We start from the raw sequence: 23,122 nt of genomic DNA, 5'->3' as shown, positions 1-23,122 counted from the left end.
TTTCAAATAAGCAAAAAACAAGTAGTATCCTCACAATGTGTTCAGAAGTGAATTTTACATTACATGGTATATATAAAAAAAGTAAACAAGGGTGTTTTTAAACAAGCTTATATAAAGTCATATCTCATTTTTAAGATGGTAAATATTTGCATATTTTGCTGTTTTTTAGTTCTTTCAAATCCAGGGCGCACAGATTACATAGCCATGGTCTATCTCTCTCTCTCTCTCTCTCTCTCTCTCTCTCTCTCTCTCTCTCTCTCTCTCCCCCCCCCCTCCCTCCCTCCTCCAACGGGTTGGGGAGGGAGGGGGAAATCTCAATGATCAGTTACTGTGTGTTAGCTCAGGTTTGCTCTTTCCACTTTCCAGGCTTCCCAATTATTATGGTCAACTTTTGGACATTAATGTTATAATACATACAATCTTGGCCACAAGAAACAGGTAAGTGGTATTGCTTGATGGATATATATGATTTTTCTGGCTCCATACAGCCTCAATTAATGTGCAACACCTTCTAAATAGATGACTTGTAAAGCTTAATATTATTTGTCCATTTCATATGTGAAGCATTTATGATACATGATGTCTGAAAAGAAGTTACAAATAATTTGTGGTCATGATACTTACAATAATATAGGAGAGGACCAGCCATTGATTAATTTCCAAACAACTCAGATGACAACCAGTGCTGTTTGTTTTATATTGCACAAATCCTGTGAATTATTTCATAACAATATATTTTTGGTGAAGAGAGTTACTAAAAACATCCATAGTTCTGAAGGAAAAGTTTGGAGCATGCAGTGTCTTTGTTAAATGGGTGAAGATGTAAGCAGGAGGTAGAGATCCACAAGTTATTTGTTTGCATGAAATAGATGTTCTAGGGTGCTGCATCCCTGGATCGAAGCCATAAGAGTGGTACTTGTTCCTCGTCACTAGTTTTTCATGTGGCTCAGCTTCACTTAACTGTCAGTTCCATCACTTGGCTTCATGTGGCCAAGTAGTCATCAACTGTGGAACAACAAGCATATGGCCATACCATGCAGCTATGGAAATATGGCAGTTTGTTATGTCACAATGCAGTGGAAAGTGTAGTGGTGAGCAAAGGAAGTTTATCGCACTTGAGCATCCGTTGACTTTGCAGCCACAGGAAGCACGGCCTAATGTGCCTCACGTAGATATACATGACATACATGTGGCTGTGTTATTAGATGAGATAGTAACTTCTGCCATGCCATGCGAAATTTCTTCACCCCTTATCCTGTGTACCAAAGCCAAGTAAAGACTACATGGATCAGTCACATACAGCAGTCCTCTAACATATGAGTACCATATGAGCCAATATATGGCAGATGTTTCTGTGTTACTAAGTTTGAGAAGCACTGGGAAACACACTGTAGTTAATGCTCAAAGCCATCAAGCATGAAATGCAACCAGTGGCATATTATTAGAGCTGGTACTAAAGTTATGTTATGTTGTCAAATTTTTGGTGGGCTGTTACCTGGTGCATATAGTGATAATTGTATGTCGTTCACAGCAACATATTTTATGACAATTTGCATATCTTATTCACAGACATCTGGCATAATATACAGTTAAGAACAGACTATTGCCCTGTTTATAATATTTGGTAATGTAACATTTCTGTTAATTAATGAGTATTGCTATTTTTTCAGTCTCTGTCACAAGTGCTAGTATGAGAGCTCTTATCATCACTGGCATCTTGAAAACTTTCAGTATAATCACAGTCATCATCTTCAGGGCAGTCTTCTGTTTTTATGTTACCAGTTTGTTGCTTAGATTCCACCGGTTTGTCCGTTCCTTTTTCTGACTTATCTTCCACTATTTCTTCAATCTTAACACCTTGATGCTTTGTTATTCCTTGTGTATCATCTTCACATTCACTTTCACATGCAATTGTTTCTGCATTTTCATTGATAGATACTTTTAATCCAAGTTTCGAACACTTATCATCGGAAAAGGCACTTGGGCTGAAATGTCCATAATCTTGATACTTTTTAGGGATATCATGAACAGCAATTTTCAGACCAGGTTTACACTGTTCGTTCTTCCGTTTTTTGAACTTTTCTTTCATTCCTGCCTATGAAATGAAATACATTTAGATAAGATATTTTAATTATGGTAACCAAAACTGAAACAGTGGTAGTAAAAATAATTGTCAGAACAAATAGAACATTTAAGATAAAAAGAAAGTTAGAGTAAATATTATGAAAATACTCAATGTACAATCTGTATAACACGTAAAAAAAAATCTTAACCCATATATACAGTCCAGTCACATTAATGTGACCACTGGCTATGTCCAACTTCAATGTGCAATAACCACTCATAGAATGCAGGTGGCAGTGTTGGCAGTGAAGGTTACATCAAGCATGTTTAGGGAATGCAGAAAACAATACAGTCATTGTCATAATGTGGAAATGGAGGGATTTATTTGATATTGAGAGGGGCATGATCATTGGTTATCGAACCAAAGGTGGAAACATTTCTGAAATGGCTATGTTTGTAAACAGTTCCTGTGTCACCATAGTTAAAGTATACCATGCATGGCAAAATGGTACTATCCAAAACTGGTGCTGAGGCAACCCTGGTGCATCACAGGCCATACATGACAGGGGTGAATAATGACTGTGAAAATGTATATGAGTGAACAGATATATAACTGTTGAGAAACTGATCACCCAGACGAACCAAGGGGCTATCAACAGTGTCTCCTCAATGGCCATTCAGTGAACATTGCTATGTAAGAGCTGCTGCAGCCGACCCCTGGTTCATGCACCAATGTTGACTGCTGTTCTTTGGTGGCGAAGGCCGTAATTTGTATGCCAGTACTGCAACTGGATGTCCACTGAGTCACGACAGTTGGCCTTTTCAGATGAACCATGCTTTATGCTACATGTTGGTGTGTACAGTATGAAATATCTGAAAGTAAACACTCTGCATATGTTATGATCTAGGGAATGTTTTCATGGTATTCTCTGGATGAGCTCATCATTCTGGAAGGTATTGTGGATCAATACAAATAAGCATCTATCCTTGGGGACCATGTCCACATGTATATGTAGTTTGTTTTTCCTCCACACGATGGCATCTACCAGTAGGACACTGCAACATGCTACACGGCTTACAGTGTATGTGTGTGCTTTGAAGAGCATCAGGCCTGGCTACCAAATTCCCTTGATTCACATCCAAAAGAGAATCTGTGGGACTACCTCAATTGGGCTGTTCGCACCATGGATGTTCAACAGAGAAACCTAACACAGCTGGCCACAGCACTGGAGTTGGCAGGCTCCACATCCCTGCATCCCTGTTGGTACCTTACAGAACTTCACTGACACTCTCCCTGCATATCTCACAATGGTCTACGGCTGCAAAAGGCCACTTGGGAGGCTTTTGACAGGTGATCACATTTATGTAACTAGACAGCGTACAAAGTATTTTGTAACACACACAGTATTCAGAAAACTGTTGTCTTAAAAACACACCATGTAAGTAGATTAAATGCTCATAAAACATGAGTAACAAATTAAATCAAAATGTCATATAAAACAAAGAAAACACTTCACATCAAGAGACACAGATGATGGCAGGATTCAATAACATTATAATTTTTTAACTGCAAGTAAATTCATCACAGGATCAAATTGTATGTATTTCAAAGAAAAAACAAGTTCCTCCAGCAGCAAGATAAGGTTGGTCTGTAATGCAGTAAAAACAAGACACAAAACAAAAATAAGTAAATAAAAATGAGGAAATCTACTTAAAGGCAAATAATGAACTGATCTAAGATAGTCCAAAAATTGGCAAACCTTTTAATAAGTTTCTTTCTGTCAGTTGCATAATATTTGAGTCTGAACACTTCATTAGTAGATAGCCTACATTTTCTAAGACAGAATTTGAGAATAAGTTTGATAAAATAAAACCACACTTTGTATCTCCAAAAGAAGTTTACAGCATCATTAAATCTCTAAAAGTAAATATTCAGGAGCTTATAATAAAACCACCCATGTGGAGTTTGCTGGTCTCCCTTCGGGCATCTCCCCAGGTGATGGATAGGGGAATGCTCACCAGATATGGTGGGTACCGAGGAAATAAAATACCTGGGGTGGACCAAGACTAGCAACTGCTGCCTTGTAGTATGATATTGCCTTATCAAAGGCTAAAGGAAGAAAACCTTGGAAACACTTAGCACAGAAAACCATTTTCAGTAGCAAACAGTGTGGATTTCACAAAGGACTGTCTACTGAACAGACTTTATTTATTTTGATGGTTGTACTAGAATCAATAAATCAGAAATTATTACCAGTGGGAACATTTTATAATTTGGCTAAGATTTTTGATCTTGTAAAAGTTTTTCATCTTATCTTCTTGGCTGATAGATTCATTAAATTCATGTCAATCACAGTAATATGCAATTAAAATCACAGAGATACTGCAAGGTAAGTTTGTAGGAATTACTTGTCCCAGTGAACTGTGTGTGATGGGCAATTTGTGTGGCTGTGAAATTGGCATAGTGCTTATTGTATTTTTTTGTTCTTTAGAATGCCTAGGCTGGCACCAGCAGAGATCCTAAGAATTCCTTACCAGAGGTTGTAGAGGATTCAGATTTTGATGATGACTCTGATTCTGATGAAGACATTTATTCATCATATACTTTAGAGATTACGAAATTACATTCTCCACCAGGGTTTTGACTACCTCTCATATTTTTTTGAAATGAGGAATGTCATGCCACTATCCTTCCCACCCCTCCCACAGTGGTATTCAGCCATGCACTGAACCGACACAATATACTCAGCCATCCCTACACAACCCCTGCTCCCAACCCCTTACCTCATGGCTCATATCGCTGTAACAGGCCTAGATGCAAGACCTGTCCCATACATTCTCCCACCCCCACCTACTCAAGTGCAGTCACAAAAATCACCTATCCCATCGAAGGCAGGGCTACATGTGAAACCATTCATGTGATCTACAAGCTAAGCTGCAACCATTGTGCTGCATTCTATATGGGCATGACAACCAATAAGCTTTCTGCCCACTTGAGTCGACACCGACAAACTGTGGCCAAGAAACAAGTAGACCACCCTGTTGCTGAGCACTCTGCCGAATATGAAATACTTCATTTCAATGACTGCTTCACAGCTTACCGCTAACATCAGCTTTCTGAATTGCGAAGGTGGGAATTCTGCTTGAATGGCCCATAGCAATTTTTGCATTGTTTCACAGTAATATTCAGCATTCACCACCTCAGCTTTGGTCAGTAATTTGTTGAGGAGCACTCCCTGTCCTCCCCAGACCACTAAACCCAACATTTTCCTCACCAACACAGTCTGCTTGAATTCTGTCTTGCATGGAAAGCCATTATGATGCCAGTGCATTGACTGCTGCTTGGTTTCTGGGGTACTGTGTGCAATCCATGTCTCATTACCTGTGAATATTCAGTCCAGAAACTCAGCATCAGCAACAGTATCAGCACAGGCATCAGCATGGTACTGCTGTAGAAAAGTCAAAGCTACTCCCATGCGCTTTGCTTTGTGTTCTGGAATCAGTTGCTTTGGCAACCACCTGGTGCACAATTTTCAGAACACAGTTTCCTGCAACAAGGAGTGGCTCATCTGTGTGAATGGACTTCTAAGTTCCGTGACTGGTAAGCAATGATTTTCCATAATGCATTACCACACAAGCTCCGTAATGTTGCCTGTAATGATGGATGGCCTCCAGCTGTGCTCCTCACCATGAACTTTTTGGTGACCTGCTGTAAACCCTCTGTACCAGCAATGCACCATCAGCTCACTTGTGACATTAGGCCCATAGACCTAGCACAGCTGACAATGAGTTTCATTTGGCACTATGTTCTGTGTCTTAAAAAAACTTTATCATTGACCACACTTCACACACAGTGGGAACTGGAATATAAGCCTCCATTTTCAACTGCTTCTATAATTCTACTGTGGTTTGTTGGCTGTGGGATGAGTAGAAACTTAGTTTATGGATGTGTCTTGTACTGCCCAATCCAATAAAAATAAAATGAGGACACGTAGTAAGTAGATGTATATCAGCAATGTCACACAGGATGAATTGGCAAAACGATTAAAAATCTCCATCTCTGCAGGCACTGACAGTGTCCCTGCAACAGTCTTAAAGTTGGGTGCTTTAAACTTAACTGAACCTCTTACACACCTATGTGACTGCTCATCTAAGCAGGTAGTTCCCTGATGTACTGAAAATGTCTAACATAATTTAAATTTATAAAAAAGGCATGAGAGATTATGTAAATAACTATGAGAACATTACATAAATACTGTCACAAAACAACTTAGCAACAAAACTATCACTAAAATTTGACAGTCCTCCAAACAAGGATATGCAACAACCCATTTATCTCTTATCAATAATGAACCAGACTGTAGAAGAACAGAGACCAAATTCTAAGGGTTGCAATTGCAAAGAAATTAAAAATGGAATAAGCACATAGAATATCTGAATGCAAAATGAAGCAAAACCTGCTACTTTTTTTCCTCACTAAAATTCTGTCATAGTGTTAAAACAATAAAGGCTATCTCCTTTGCCTACAATATAATAGCAAGAAACCGTCTAAATAAATGTCTGAAGACATAAACTGACAGGTAAGACAATTGGATTACTATTGAATTTTGACAAGACTAAGTACATACAAAGAAGGACTTGCCACAGCACTCTACTAGTTAGAAAAAACGTTACTCAAACACTGGAATACAAAAAGTAGATACTTTTCACTATTTTGGACTACTACCTTAATCTGAAAACCCACACCCTAGAATTAATGAAGTCTCTCAATTCAGTAACATCTTGCAGTAAACATGATTATTGTTACAGGTTATTCAAAAGTTACAAAACTAGTTTATTCCACATATTTCCATCCACTTGTGAATTTATTAATTTACTTGGTTCGGTGTGGGAAAACTACTTACAGATATAATATTTAATACTTTTAGAATAAAGAAACATGTTACAAGAATTAAATCTGATGTTGATTCTAAACCATCCTGCAGACCCCTCTTCAAAGAATGTATTTTGACAACTGCTTCACAAAATATATATAATATCGATTCTGCTGATAGATATAAAATTATATTTACAATCCTAAGTTTCAGAACTAACAGTCCCTTTCTTAGGAAGTTCAGAGGTGACAGCGGTGGTGATGCTAACAATGTATAGGGTGCTCACCAGAGAGGTGATCCCATGCTCAAATGGTGGGAGACAAATGCAGTTTTGTTGCATGAAACATATATAACAGATGGTAAAACATAAAACTTAATCCTCAGAAACCCTGGGACACTCTCTCTCACATACTTTCACACAGAACACCAAAAGGAGCCACAAGGCAGTTTGTGATCAGATTACACAGAATATAACTAAAAAGAACCTCAAACAGTGTAACAAGGAAACGTGCCTGACTGATCAATTGCAAAATAAAAGACAAAGTAGCCATACTGGAAAAACATGAAAATCTTCTACCTAAGATACAGTTTAGAAGACCAGACATAACACATTCAGTTTACCGTCTCCTAAAATAGAGATCAGGACAGCTAATAAGACAGATGCAATCGTTGGAGCTTGGTATAAAATGCATTCTGGTAAAATGTCCTGTACAGACACCTGTACATGATAAGCACTGCATACTGGTGAATCCTCTGGCTGGAGAAGGAATCTTGTAGATTGGGGGAGTTGACAAGGTAGGACAGGTCACTCAGGCCACAGGATGAGGGGGATCCAACTGTTGTGAGAAGAAGGCAGTACAGACATTTCATGTGACCAGAAGTACTGACCTGCAATTATATCTCACATTTTTTTTATTTACTCAAGTGATTTTTCCTTTTGATTCAATTAACTGCCTTTTGCAGTAGCCACCAAAAAGATCATGGGAGGCGCACATCAGCACGGCGCGTCACGGACAGTAGTTGCCGCAAGTAAAGTCCCGTCCACCATAGGGCACGCGAGAATTCGGCCGCACCCTCTGCCGGCGGAACAACAACAACTCAGGTAGCATGGGTCATGCCCAGTCAGTTCCCATCGGGCATCCCTAACAGACAGTTCCCGGTCTACACTACGTGAAGTGCGACGGAAACGTGAATCGTGTTACTACACAATTGGCGACGAGTAGGGTCATTCTTTCGCGTGTTGCGTCGTTGTTCCGGTTTCGCAGCTTATCCACAGCATGGAGGATTTAGTGCGGACTTTGGTTGAGCAGCAGACGGAGCTCATGGCAACCGTGAAACAAGTGCTTCCAGTGTTGCTCTCCATGCAGTCTGCTCCAGCGCTGTTCCCTCCTCCCTTTCCCCCGTATGACGAGACGGCGGAGGATTGGGATGCATATGAACATCGCCTTTGGTAGCATTTCCAGGTGTTTCATGTTGCCAATGCAGAGGTATGTCATGCTCTCTTCTTGTTTTGTATATCTCCCTTGCTGTATCAAGTTTTGCGGCAGCTAGCGCCGTTGCAGGAACCCTCGTCCTTGTCTTTCGACGCATTGTGTTCATCGCTGTCTTCATATTATCGCCGCCGCACGCATGTTGTGGCGGCTAGGGTCGAGTTCTATCAATGCAAGAAACAGCCCCATTAGTGTTACCGGGCGTGGGCCACTACCCTGCACGGTCTTAGTTGCAAGTGTCATTTAGTCACGGAGCAGTTGCGAGAGTCGTATGCCCACGTTATGGTGCGCGGCATCATTGTTCGTTTGGCCCCTGATAGGGAGGTCCAGCAACGGGCCCTGCAGTTCGAAGACCCTTGCCATGAGGAAGTCCTTTCCATTGCTCAATCTCTCACACTGCAGGTCAACAGTTGGAAGCGTGGTGCGACATCGCGGTGGTTCAGGGTGGCGCGGCCATGTCCACTGCGTCCGGGGTGGACAACTTGCGAGCGGTACAATCTGGCCGTTACAGCCACTCCAGCATGGTGCGTAAACAGAGTTCCGGCTGCCGGCCCCTGTTCCCGTACTGTGCGTCGTGCTTTATACATCATGATTGGTCAGAGTGCCCCCAGCGTTGGGACGTTTGTCGCAAATGTAATAAAAAAAGGACACATTGTTAAAGTTTGCCGCTCCGCCTCAAAAGAATCGAAGGAAGCCAGTACAGAGGATATGGACGTTGACATTCAGGAAGTTTCATCGGGCCAGGCTCCCAACGCATCGGCACACAAACTCTTTATTGAGGTGTCGGTTCGGTCGCGCCAATTACAACTGTAAGTAGATACGGGTGCGCCAGTTTCCTTGTTGAATGCACAAACTTACTCCGACCTTGGGTTGCCCCCATTGGCATCAGTTTACTGGCGTCTACGCGGTTGTGGTAAACAGTTCATTCCCCTTCTGGGACAATTCACTACCGACGTTACTTACAAATCAGTTCCTTAGCCTCTTACTTTTATTGTTGTCCATTAACCTTTTTGGATTGGATGCCTTTCAAGCTTTCAGTTTTTCTATCGCAGACACCATACAGTTGGTCTCCGAAGACATTCCCTATCAATCATTGGAATCTTTGACCTCTGACTTTAAGGATGTCTTTGAGGAGGGCCTGGGGAATGTTTCAGACTTTGAAGCTCACTTGACGTTGAAGGCGTCGGCTCGCTCGCGTTTTCTACGCGCGAGGCAGATCCCCTTGGCTCTCCAACCTCAGGTAAAAGCAGAGCTAGACCGGCTGACAGCCCTCGGAGTTGTTCTTCCCATTTCTTCTAGTGAGTGGGCTTTGCCCCTCATTATTGTCAGGAAACCCTCGGGAAAATTACGTCTTTGTGGCGGGAGGCCAATATTTTTCGAAAATCGATTTTTCGGAGGCTTATCATCAGATACCACTTGATGAGGACTCCAAACAGCTGGCGGTCGTCAACACCCCATTTGGCCTTTACCAATACCAGTGGATGGCCTTCGGAATATCCAGTGCCCCGGCGATATTTCAGCATTATCTTGAGCATGTCACGTCGACAATCTCTCATTGTATTAATTACCTGGACGACATAATTGTCACAGGCCGCAGCACGAAGGAACACTTGCACAACCTTCGAACCCTCTATCTCAAATTCAGGTCTGTGAGCCTGCGTTGCAACCAGCATAAGTTGAACTTCTTCCAACCGTCCATTGAGTATGTGGGCTACACCATCTCTCGGCACGGCGTCCAGCCGTTAGGAAGTTTGGTCCAAGGTATCGTCAACCTTATGCAGCCCGCTTCGCTGAAGGAGTTACAAGCTTTTTTCGGCAAGATTGCCTATTACCACCGGTTCATTCCCAGGGCTTTCACCATAGCCCACCCCCTGCGCAAGGGTGTTCCTTTTGATTGGTCACCTGCATGCGAGTGAGTATTCACCTCGTTGAAGGGCCTCCTCACGTCAGCATGTAGTTTGGCTACTTTTGACCCCAATAAGCCGTTGGTCCTGGCTACAGATGCTTCGCAGTATGGGGTGGGGACGGTCCTGGCCCATCACAACGTGGATGGCTCTGAGCAGCCACTGGTGTTTGCGTCTAAAACTATTAGTCCCATGCAGGGCCATTACTCCCAGGTGGAAAAAGAGGCTTTGGCCATTGTCTACGCTGTTACCAAGTTTCACCCTTTCTTGTATGGCACAAAGTTTCAGTTAATCACTGACCATAAGCCATTAATATCGTTATTCGGCCCCGCCTCTCAGATTACGGATAGGGCGGCCCACAGACTGCAGTGCTGGGCCTTGTTCCTCTCTAAGTACCATTATGACATTCATTTTTGCCCTACTGGACAGCATGCCAATGCCGACACTCTTTCCCATCTTCCAGTGGGCCCGGATCCTAAGTTCGATTGGGAGGAGATTGTGTGTTTTCATTTGGATGTGGCATCCCGTGAAGCGGTTGATGGCTTCCTGATCACTAGTTCTAGAGTCGCCAGGGAAACAGCAGCTGACCCAGTTCTCCGGCAAGTAGTTCGCATCGCTCAGCAGGGGTTGTTGTCTCGACCTCCAGGCTGGGCCTCGGACCCTCTTCGTAATTATTTTGTTCTATGAGACCGCCTCTCAGTCTTGGCAGGAGTTCTCTTTCTGGCTACCGATGATACAGCTCCTCGTGTGGTTGTTCCTGCAAGTTTGCGAAGGGATGTCCTCACGTTATTATATAGGGGCACTGGGGTGTTTCCCATACTAAAACCTTGACTCGCAGACATGTGTACTGGCCCAGTATTGACAGAGAAATTGAGCACTTGGTGGCCACCTGTTCCCAGTGTGTGAGCCAACAGGCGTCTCCCAGGTCAGCGTCCTCTTCATGGCCGCCTGCAACCCAGGCATCGGAACGTGTTCACATAGATTTTGCGGGTCCGTTTCTCAATGGCTTTTGGCTCATTGTCGTTGATGCTTATTCCCAATTCCCATATGTGGTTCACTGCTCCTCAACCACTTCAAAAGTAGTAATCCAGGCTCTAGCAAAAATCTTTTCTGTGGAAGGTCTGCCAGTCACCCTGGTATTGGACAATGGACCTTAGTTTATTTCGCAGACCTTCCAGGATTTTTGTAGGTGCTTCAGTATGCGGCATGTTTGCTCTTCCCCCTTTCATCCACAATCGAATGGGGAAGCCAAGCACATGGTGACGTTTTTCTTGACGGCATACCGGACAACATCGATGGGAGAATGCAGCCACGCAGAGCTCCTCCACACGCACCAACCTAGGACTCTGCTGCACCTACTCAGGCCTGGTCCTCGCCAGTCTTTGCAAAACAGCATACCCGGCTTTCCACCAGGTATGTCGGTCTGGGCACGTGGGTTTGGTCGCAATCCACATTGGATACCGGCGGTGCTCCTGTGCTGCAATGGATGCCAGCTCTATACCTTGCAGGCGGGGGACCGGGAGGTACGTCGTCACCAAAATCAGCTACGTCCACATTTGGACACCCACCCCTCTGACCCCTCGGGCGCCGGCTTCCCCATTGCCGGCACCTGTATTGTTTTCTGAGGGGACGCTACCGCCCCTCTCACCTGTGACTCCGCCACACTGTGATGGTTCTCAGCCTTGGCGGCCTCCAATAGCTCCAGCACCGACATCACCATCGTTAGAGATGCCCCAGCGTGAGCCGGCCCCCCTCGCAGGCCCGGTTTCTCAGGAGGCTGGTTCACCTGTGGTCATCCCTTCCCCATAGTCCCCACCACTGGGTGGACCGGGATCCGGAGTTCGACGGCTTGTCGCCCCTTCTGTCCCAGGCTCCGGTGGTGGGATGACGGGAGCCTCTTCGTGTGGGTCACTTCCAACTGTATTTGAAGATTCCAGCTCGAGGGTTGGCAGATCCCCCCAACTCCAGCCTTCCAATGGACATGGAGGTCATTGCTACTGCCCAACGCTCCACCTTCCAACGCAGTGAATCACAGTGGCTTCACCCCCTGAAGGAGGGGGAGTGCAGTAGCCACCAGAAAGATCGCGGGAGGCACACATCGGCACAGCGCATCACAGACAGTAGTTGCCGCAAGTAAAGTCCCATCCACCAGAGGGCACGCAAGAATTCAGCCGCACCCTCTTCTGGTGGAACAACAACAACTCAGGCTGCACGGGCCGTGCCCAGTCAGTTCACATCGGGCATGCCTAGCAGACAGTTCCCGGTCTACACTATGTGAAGTGCGACAGAAATGTGAATCGTGTTACTACACCTCTTCTGGCATTCTTTTATTGTGTTACCTGTGTCTAATCCACAGTTTTTGCCTGTTCATCATTTGGTGATGTTTCTATGTGTTCTCTCTCTTTCATAGGTTCAGAGATATTTTTTCCTTATGAGGCTTTCTCTATTATCCATTTAGTTGTCATCTTTCTTTATTAAATGATCTTTTTTTCCTTCTGAGTGTGGCCGGCCACATGTTTTTTCCTTTCTTATGGTATTTTATATGGTAAACTCTTTTGGTGATCTACTTCCAGTATTTTGCAATTGACTTGTATTGTCGAATGGCTTTCTTTATCAATTTTCCAATAAGTTTCACTCATTAATTGCCCAGTATTTCTTGTGTCATTATTGTCTTTCTGCATTTGGTGAACTTCTCCTGTTTCCTCATGGTGTTATTCGCTTTCCACTGATATTCACTTTACATTTCACTATATATCTGCTGCACACTCTTTCAGTGGGTAGTCTACTTAAGTGCAAGAGCACTTCACCCTCTTTTGTCAGTTGGAGATATGTTTTATATCTTCGATGATTTTTCTTCATCTTCAGCAATCAATTTTTGTGTGTTTAGCAATGCTCTTTCCTTGAAAATTTATTCTCCAATTGTGATTTTTTTGACATCAACTGTATTAGGTATGGAAATGTTACCTATTGGTGGCACATGAAAATTTGTGGCAGACCAGGATTTGAACCCAGATTTCCTGCTTATCACAAGCTGTCACCTTAACCATCATGCCTACATGTACATGCTCCTCAGGCTGATCCAAACTTCCACATGCCACACAGTCTATGCTCCTCTGCCTCACAATGTTACTTGGATTCCTGTAACAGCGTTAATGAGACGAGCATGTTCAATGCTAGTATTATCATAATTGTTTTGGCCATCTAGGCTTGTAATACTTAATTTACAATTTCTGTTCCTTCAGACATGCATGCATATTACAAAGTTTATTGACCAACTTGTATCCAGATTTTCTGTTTACTGCAAGCAGTCACCTTAACCACCTTGGCTATCCATGCATGCTCCCCAGACTGACCCAATCCTCCATATGCCACACTGTCTACACCCCTAGATGGTTAAGACAACCACTTGCAGTAAGTGGAAAATCTGGTTTCCAGTCCTGGTCCAGCACAAATTTTCATTTGGCACCAATAGGTAATATTTCCGTACATAACATAGTTGATATCAAAAGAATACACAATTGGTGAATACATTTCCTAATTTTAATACAGCTGCAGATCAACATCAGTGTCTGTTCCTTCAGATGTGCATGCATGTGTGAAGGAACAGGCACTGTAAATGAAGTATTACAAGCCTAGATGGGCAAAATGCAATAATAATACTAACATGGAACATTGAACAACTCTGCCGCATTAACCCTGTAGCATTAATCCAAGTAATTCTGTGAGCAACAGGTGCATAGACAATTGTGATATGATGGACTATTATTTGAGCAGGAGGTTTGGGTTTGGTCATGAATGGCATATGAGATGTATGTGCAAGACAATGCAGACTCCAGGTGAGGCTGAGAAGTGGCAGCCCCAGTGTTACTTGGGTGTCCGGTATGTGTAATCAATCACCAGCTGGTGTGACATATTCAACTGTCAAAGTTTGAAATTGGGTGCACATGACATCAGATCCACTACTGACACACACAATAGCATCTCACATATTGTTCATCTTTGTGCTCATATAGCATAAAAGCGGCCAATATAGTGAGGGGCGACATGTCATATTAAAAATGGGGGACACAACAATTCTGCTGATGTGCAGGTATTAGTTGTAATTTGGATATGTAAAAATATACAGCACATAGTAGGTTTTTGTAACCATCAATCAGCAGATGTTTAATAACTTATTTATTATTTAATGTACAATGGAGAGTGAGCACTCAAACTGTAGCTCTCAGCGAGACACTACGATTGACATATTCACATGATTTGTAGCATGATTAATTAAGCTATGAGAGAAAATTCAGTTGGCTTTTAAAATTAATATAAATTATGACAAGTACACAACCAGCATGACAGTATGCATTAGTGGAGGGTGTTACACAAAATATTCAACCTTAGCTCTTAAGATTTATGTTTTTATTATTTGTTTATGACTTTGTTTAGTTTCACCCATAACTTATGAACTACCACAGATATCCTAATTATGAATAGTGCATTGGAAAGAGGTTCATAAATCCAATCAGAAACTGGTGTCACATCTATAGCTATTGCACTTGGAATTAAATGTAAATTTAGACTAGAATTTTAGTGTATGTCTACTGGTGCATTCAGAATCACAGCGTTATCTACATATAAAAAGATGTAAAGCAGGCTGATGGAAATGTGAAATTCATTAAGTGACATGCATGTGGGATTTCCAATGGAGAGATGGACTGAGGCTACTTAAGGGCTGTTGTTTGTTACAACTTGGTTCAGGCAGGACCTGTGCTGGTCAGAAAAGTGTTCAAAATGTTTGATATGAGTCTGAGTTATATTCCAGCAACATTCAATTAGAAAGAGAGACATTTTTCAGTTCATCAGTAGTGGGACTTGTGATTTACATATGGGACTCTGATTCTGAAAACTGAGGTTGGTCTTTAACTTAGTTTACCTTGAGTTGGACACAGAATATTTTGGTTAGACTCAGTTTAGATGTTGGTTGGTATATGGTCTATTTTCATTTAAAATTTATCTGAGGACAGAGTCTGAGTTTTTTACTAGCTGTTTTAATTTATTTAATTTTTATGCATTGAGTTAATTAACAACTAAATTGAGGTCTCTAGGTAATCAGTTTCTAAACCACGTGCCAGGGCAGATGATTCCACCAGTCATTGAAGTAAACAATATTTTGAAGATGATAAATTTTATTATGTGAAAATAATAGAGGGAAACATTCCACATGGGAAAAATATATCTAAAAAGAAAGATGATGAGACTTACCAAACAAAAGCGCTGGCAGGTCGATAGACACACAAACATACACACAAAATTCAAGCTTTCGCAACAAACGGTTGCTTCATCAGAAAAGAGGGAAGGAGAGGGAAAGACGAAAGGATGTGGGTTTTAAGGGAGAGGGTAAGGAGTCATTCCAATCCTGGGAATGGAAAGACTTACCTTAGGGGGAAAAAAGGACAGGTATACACTCGCACACACACACATATCCATCCGCATATACACAGACACAAGCAGACATTTGTAAAGGCAAAGAGTTATTATGTGAAAATTTAGATATTGTGTTGTGGATTGTTAGATGAAGTATTTTGCACCTAAATACAACTTAGTTACATTTGTCTTACTAGTTAATAGCATAATGGGCAAATTCATATATTTATTTTAAAATTAAAGTATACATCAGAGGGCAAAGCAGCATAGGACCATACCCAGAAGTACACATCAAAAGCAACACTTCCATCAAGTACTATTACATCACACAGTGTGACACACGGAGGTTAGGGTTGGTCCGGAGAGCAGGCACAAATAGCTGAGATCATGAAGGTGACTTCTTGCAATAAACTGGAAACCTAGGTTTGAGTCACAGTCTGGGATAAATTTTCATGTGTCACCAGTAGGTAGATTTGCAAAACTAATACAGCTAATGTTGAAAGAATTCGCAATTGGCAAATAAATTTCATATTATTCATGTAACTGCAGATCATCATCAAAGTCTGTTCCTTCAGACTTGCAAGCATTACAAGGTTAGATGGGTGAAATGATGATGATAACACTAACACTGAATATGTTTGTCTAATTAATATTGTTATAGGAATCCAAGTAATGTTGCGAGCAATAGTGGACTAGACAGTGTGATATATGGAGGTTTGGGTTGGCCTGGGAAGTGTGCATGGATAGCAGAGAAGGTTAAGACAACTGCTTGCAACAAGCAGGAAATCATTCTTTGAGTCCAAGTCCAGCACAAATTTTCATGTGTAGCCAATAGATAATACAAGGTGATTCAAAAAGAATACCACAACTTTAGGAATTTAAAACTCTGCAACGACAAAAGGCAGAGCTAAGCACTATCTGTCGGTGAATTAAGGGAGCTATAAAGTTTCATTTAGTTGTACATTTGTTCGCTTGAGGCGCTGTTGACTAGGCATCAGTATCAGTTGATGCTAAGATGGCGACCGCTCAACAGAAAGCTTTTTGTGTTATTGAGTACGGCAGAAGTGAATCGACGACAGTTGTTCAGCGTGCATTTCGAACGAAGTATGGTGTTAAACCTCCTGATAGGTGGTGTATTAAACGTTGGTATAAACAGTTTACAGAGAATGGGTGTTTGTGCAAAGGGAAAAGTTCTGGACGGCCGAGATCGAGTGATGAAAATGTAGCACGCATCCAGCAAGCATTTGTTCACAGCCCAGGATAATCGACTCGCAGAGCTAGCAGAGAGCTGCAAATTCCATAATCAACTGTAGGGAGAGTCCTACGAAAAAGGTTAGTTATGAAACCTGAACGTCAACTACCCGAGGCGATGGATCGGCCGCCAGGCAGCCCGTGACAGAGCACTTCATCACTGGCCTCCAAGAAGCCCTGATCTTACCCCCTGCGATTTTTTCTTATGGGGGTATGTTAAGGATATGGTGTTTCGGCCACCTCTCCCAGCCACCATTGATGATTTGAAACGAGAAATAACAGCAGCTATCCAAACTGTTACGCCTGATATGCTACAGAGAGTGTGGAACGAGTTGGAGTATCGGGTTTATATTGCTCGAGTGTCTGGAGGGGGCCATATTGAACATCTCTGAACTTATTTTTGAGTGAAAAAAAACCTTTTTAAATACTCTTTGTAATGATGTATAACAAAAGGTTATATTATGTTTCTTTCATTAAATACACATTTTTAAAGTTGTGGTATTCTTTTTGAATCACCCTGTACTTCCATACCTAACACATCTGATGTCAAAAGAATTTTGAAATATTGATACAGTTGCAGATCATCACCAATGTCTACTCCTTCAGATATTCATAGGAACAGATGTAAACAAATCTCTTTCCCTCTCTCTGTCTGGTAATGGTTTTTCTCCATTTTCTTATTTGGCTACTCCTTTTTGATGGTTGGTGAACTTGTTCCATTTCTTTGCCATCTTTTTTGCTTTTCAGGATCTTCTCAGTCTGTTCAATGACTCTCTCTTGCCTGTTATTTTCTGTACACACTTCCCGTGTTCAATTACTCTGTGTATAGAAACCTCTTACCTAACTCTACTCATTTTCTCCTTCCAGTATGATTTCACCTCTTGCTGACAACAGGTGGGTCTGTTGTATGTCTCATCCTGTGTTCTGAGTGACATGCCCTTCTTTTTTAGCCTTCCCTAGTAATCCCTCTCTCACTCCCAAGGAGGTAGCTTAGATCTGATGTACTTAGACTTGTATGTTCTTTTATATGTTTATTGGCAGTGCCGACATTTCTACTGAAGGTAAAGACTAACCAGCAATTTTTATTCATGTTTTAATAGCTTCACCAAGAGAATTTTCGTTTTGAACCAACTACTCACAATATACATATTCTCATTAATGTCATTTGGAGGTCTCATGTATTGGTACCCTATCATACTTGCTAGAATCTTCTGATCCACTGTTTTGGTCTTCTTGCTGAGGACTTCTTCCAGTAACTGGCTGTGAACTGTCCAGCTTTTGTGAAAGCCTCAGGAAGGAAACAAAAATATCTAGTAGGAAGATTCTGGCAAGAATGATGCAGTACCAGTACCCAAGAACTTTTAACATAAACTTCTGCAAAGACCTCAGCAGCTCAGCATGAGTACAAAAAGGAATCAGATACATAGGTACACATGTATTCAACAACCTGCTCAAGCATACTACATTTCTTATAGGTGTAATGTGGTGGAGTTTAAGACTGAATTAAAGAACTTTTGGTAACTCCTCCTATTACATTGAAGAGTCTCTTCACAGGAATTCTTAAAATTATTATATTATGTTACAATGTAACTACTATTAGCACTATAACACAATAGTATTTCATAATATTAATTGTTTCAAAGGACAATTCAAAACAAGTAAATTATGAGAAGAAGCTCTTTGTCTACCTTCACCTCACTACAGGTGGCTCTCTCATATCCTGGGATCTAAGTAACCTTCCCCAACATAGCCCTCCAATGAAGGAAACATTGGTTCTGAAAACTAAGTTGTGTCTCCCTGTTACCTTCATATTGTGTATCAGCAGTACTACACATTTCACTTCCTGGGCTAGCAATTCAGTCTTACATTTTATTATTTTTCATACATTTCCTTGTAACACATCTAAATAAAATGAACATCCTTGACTTGTTTCCACATTCCAAATACCATTTAACAATTTCCTTGGAATATGACTGTTCCAAAGAAATGAATTTCACACTAGAATTCTGACATTAGTGTCACTCAATCAAACATAAGAGAGAATGAAGAAAGTTACATCAAAGTAAAAATGAAATGGTTTGCTGTCAGTCTGGTTGGGCAAGGATGGAGCTGCATGTTCGATGGGGAATAGTGTAGAAGATAAGCTACAAACTTGTACTCAATATTATAAGCGCACTGGTCATGTACTGCATTATGCACGTCATCTTAAATTCAGTCTGCATTACCTTACACAGACTTTTGCCTAACTGTATAGACTTCCACTTCATTTTTTAATATTGTTTTTGGTTTCACTTCAAAGCTTTCTTTTTATTTACCATTTTCATTTTCAAATTTATATTGATTTAAAATACTAAAAGTAAAAATGACCACTGAATTAACACAGCAGAGACCCACCTTTTGTTCAGCATAAAATTTAACATATCATAGCTTTTAAAAGCTGTTTCTAAATATTGCAAAAATACAATCACAATAGTTAACAATGATTCTGGAAAAACTGTAGCCTGATGTAAAAGCATAGAGAAACTAAGAGAGGAGAGGGGGAAGGGAGAATACAATTTCCACACTTGTGAAAAATATCTCCCACTTCTTACCTTGAATGATAAATACAGGGTCAAGATACCACTCCTACAGTCTATTTCAAGAACTTATGCTTTGAAGGAGGAATTTACTGTCTTATTTTAATGTGTTTGTTAGGTTAACACAAGCAATACACGCGGTGAAGTAATCACTCCAAAATATATACAGTGGAGAGTGAAAATGCATATTGCCCACACCTACCTGTAAAAGAAGATGCATCTTATTGTAACTTACAAAGGAATATTCAGGATGGAGGGATGCATGGACGTGTGTGTGTGTGTGTGTGTGTGTGTGTGTGTGTGTGTGTGTGTGTGTGTGTGTGTGTGTTTTTGACAGTCTTTCTGTTGTGCCCTTTTGCTACTCAGCATCTCCTCTACATGGTGAGTAGCAACTATCCTTTTCATTTTATTGTAACTTACTTGACACTGCCTGGCAAATAATGGTGGGATCTGCTGCACGCGATCAAGCATAATTTCCATATCTTGTAGGAACTCTTCTCTCCTGATTCTTTCCTCCTCTCGACGTGATTGTAAACGTAATTCCAAATCCTCAGCTATACTGTAATTAAGAGCTCTCCAGGCAGGTTGTCGGCGAATGAATCTAGCTCGTAATCGTGCTTCCTCTTTTCTCCTTATTTCTTCTTGTTTCTGTAGCAATTCATTTTCTAAACGTTGCCTGCAAAATTGATTAAACTTAAAACAAGATAAAATTTTTGTGGCATAAAAAATGATTAACTTTTAAATTTTTAATGAGCTATTTTCTCAAAAAATATACTTATTCACTGCTATTTGTAACATTGTATTCAGAGGGTACACCAACGTGTAACTCATTTTGTCAACAGTGAAAGCAGTCAATTTTTTAACGTCTGAAAATAAATAAAATATTGCCAGGCAAAGAATACAAAAAGGGGCACCCTCACAGTGACATACAGTGTACAATTTAAAAAAATATAAACAATTTATCTTACCTGAACTATACAATATTTCTACAACCATTCTACTTTATCACAACACTGAATGTGTTTATTTTTTATCAGTGATCTATAAACTCATAAAAATATTTATTAAAGATTCAGAGAAACCTAAGTACATGTGTGAAATGAAGTGAACTATTGTATACATTTTATTTCAAGAAATCCTTACTGAGATACAGTCTTCATATGCTTACAACATGCTTTATTTCATGTCATGTTATTCTGACAATGAAATATTAGTATATTTGACTCTGGTACTGCTTATATGTTCTAACCATTAATATTGTTGGATTTCCAGTTTTTTTTTTTTTTTTATGATACTGCCTTTTGTGTTAGACCACCTGAGAGACTCCCAAAAATGGAAAATATAGGATGAAATAAGGACAGTATTTTGAAAGGAATAGAATGCTACTCACCATATAGAGGAGATAATGAGTCACAGACAGGTGCAACAACAAGACTGCTATCCACTAGAGCTTTTGGCCAAAAGGCCTCCTTCCGAAGTAGACAACACAGACACACATTCAGGCTAGCACAACTCACACACATATGACAACTGTCTCTGACCTCTGAGTCCAGTCTTTTGGCTGAAAGCTCAAGCATCTACCAGTCTTTTTGCTGTGCCTGTCTGTGACTCAATATCTAGAGACCTCCAAGAGTAGAAGCAGTATCAAGTGTAGCAGGCAAACAGAAAACTGTACCTCCATTACGTCTAAATGATTTTTTAGTAGAAGGCAGCAAGGGGAAGAAGCCCATAAGATAAATAGTGCCAGAGATTTAATCGCCTCTCAGCAAAATAGTGCATTTGTAAAGAAAGACAGGTTTGATTTTATAATCTGTTATCTTAACATTGAACGAGTAAGGGATAAAGAATTTATTGTCAATGACTTTGTATTAGAAAATAAGTTTGATATCTTTTGTTTAAGTGAACACTGCGCTAGTGAGAGTGAACTTACATTTATTAAATTGATAATTATAATCTAGCCAGTAGCTACAGCAGAAAATTGCATTTAAGAGGTGGTGTGGCAATATATGTTAACAAGTCACTTAGCAGTGCAGTCAATAGATTAGATCTAGATTTTCTGTGTGATGAATAAAACTTTGAAGCTGTTGGTATAGTAATAGACAGTTTTAAGTTAGTTGTAATTTCCCTGTACAGATCACCTAAGGGTATAACCAATGTATTTTTAGAAAAACTGGACCTGCTGTTACATGTATTTACGGATACTAGATGGATACATTATGATATTGTGATAGGTGGAGATGTGAATGCTGAATTCGATGTTACAACACAAAAACGTACTGTCACTGAACTTCAAAACCTAATAAGACAGTGCAACTTACATTCAGTCGATAACAAGCCTACAAGAGAACATGCATGTCTTGACAATATTTTTGTAAATTTTAAAACAACAGAAGATTCATGTTTTGTGACAGTATTTCTATATTCTGATGATGATTCAGTATCTTTAAATTATACAAGTAGGTTCCCTCTTGATAAGAGTAATGTAAATAAACCTGTCCCAGAAGTTGTGGTCACTACACCAGTCACAGATGAGAAAATTGACAGGTTTCGTACGTCCCTTTCTAACAGAGATTGGTTTGACCTGTGTTATGATGAGACACATTATACTCTAAGCAATTATCTGCCAGCAAAGGTACTATTTGATAGGTTTCTTAAAGCATTTTTGGGACATTTTAATGACTGCATTCCAATAAAGAAATGCAAAGTAACTGACAGACTCCTAAAAGCAAAAGTTCCAAATAGACAAAATACATGGTATACAAAACAGCTGTCTACTATGAAAAATCAAGTTATGTTGTTGCACAATATTTATAAAAATCTGAAAACCAACCATGCTAAATTAGCCTATGTTAGATCTAGGAATGAGTACAAAAAAGCAATTGTGGAAGCCAAACAAACACACAATCTCAGAAGTATTGAGAAATCCACCAATAAGTGAAAAGCAGCATGGACACTAATAAATAGTGCCGCCAAAGATAAAAGAAGTGACAAAATTAGTATCTCTCCCCAGGAATTTAATGACTTTTTTATTAAATCAGTTGAGGAAGTAGGAAGTACTATAATTAAACCTGAAATCAGCTCATCACAGTTACTGTCAAAAAATATTGCTAGGTCATCAACAAACACAAATACTGTCAATTTTTTGGAGGTCTCCCCTGGTTTTGTGTTAAGAATAGTGAAGCAGTTAAAATCATCAGACTGTGTAGACATATATGACCTGTCTTGTAACATGCTGAAGAAAGTAATAGACTGTATAGTGTACCCCCTAACATATTGTATAAGCAAGTGTATACTGGAGGGTTTTTTCCCTGATGAGCTTAAACTGTCCAGGGTAGTTCCAGTACATAAAAAAGGAGATAAAAATTCTGTCTCAAGTTACAGGCCAACATCCATAGTCCCAGTTTTTTCAAAACTTCTAGACTGCATAATTTACCAACAATTATCTGTTTACTTTGATAACATAGGATTAATAAGTGGATCACAGTATGGCTTTAGGGAAAATCTGTCAACCATTGATGCCACAGACAATGTTGTTAAATACATCCATCAAG

The 23,122-nt window shown here is 40.5% G+C and overlaps 1 protein-coding gene across 1 annotated transcript in view; it reads right to left on the bottom strand.

Moving 5' to 3' along the window:
* Nucleotides 1–344: 344 nt before the first annotated feature.
* The window catches only part of LOC126177368 (protein FAM161B-like), a 214,478-nt gene continuing 191,700 nt past the window's right edge, over nt 345–23,122 (bottom strand). Inside the window, exons 6-7 of the mRNA XM_049924451.1 lie at nt 19,992–20,247; nt 345–2,095 (exon numbers count right to left, since the gene is read on the bottom strand). Coding sequence (XP_049780408.1) covers nt 1,667–2,095; nt 19,992–20,247 — 685 coding nt within the window. The 3' untranslated portion in view covers nt 345–1,666. The remainder of the gene's footprint in view (nt 2,096–19,991; nt 20,248–23,122) is intronic.

This window comes from Schistocerca cancellata, chromosome 1, assembly GCF_023864275.1.
Source record: "Schistocerca cancellata isolate TAMUIC-IGC-003103 chromosome 1, iqSchCanc2.1, whole genome shotgun sequence".
NCBI lineage: Eukaryota > Metazoa > Arthropoda > Insecta > Orthoptera > Acrididae > Schistocerca > Schistocerca cancellata.
The sequence above is the reverse complement of the archived record's forward strand: the minus strand, read 5'-3'. Positions and strand labels throughout refer to the sequence as shown.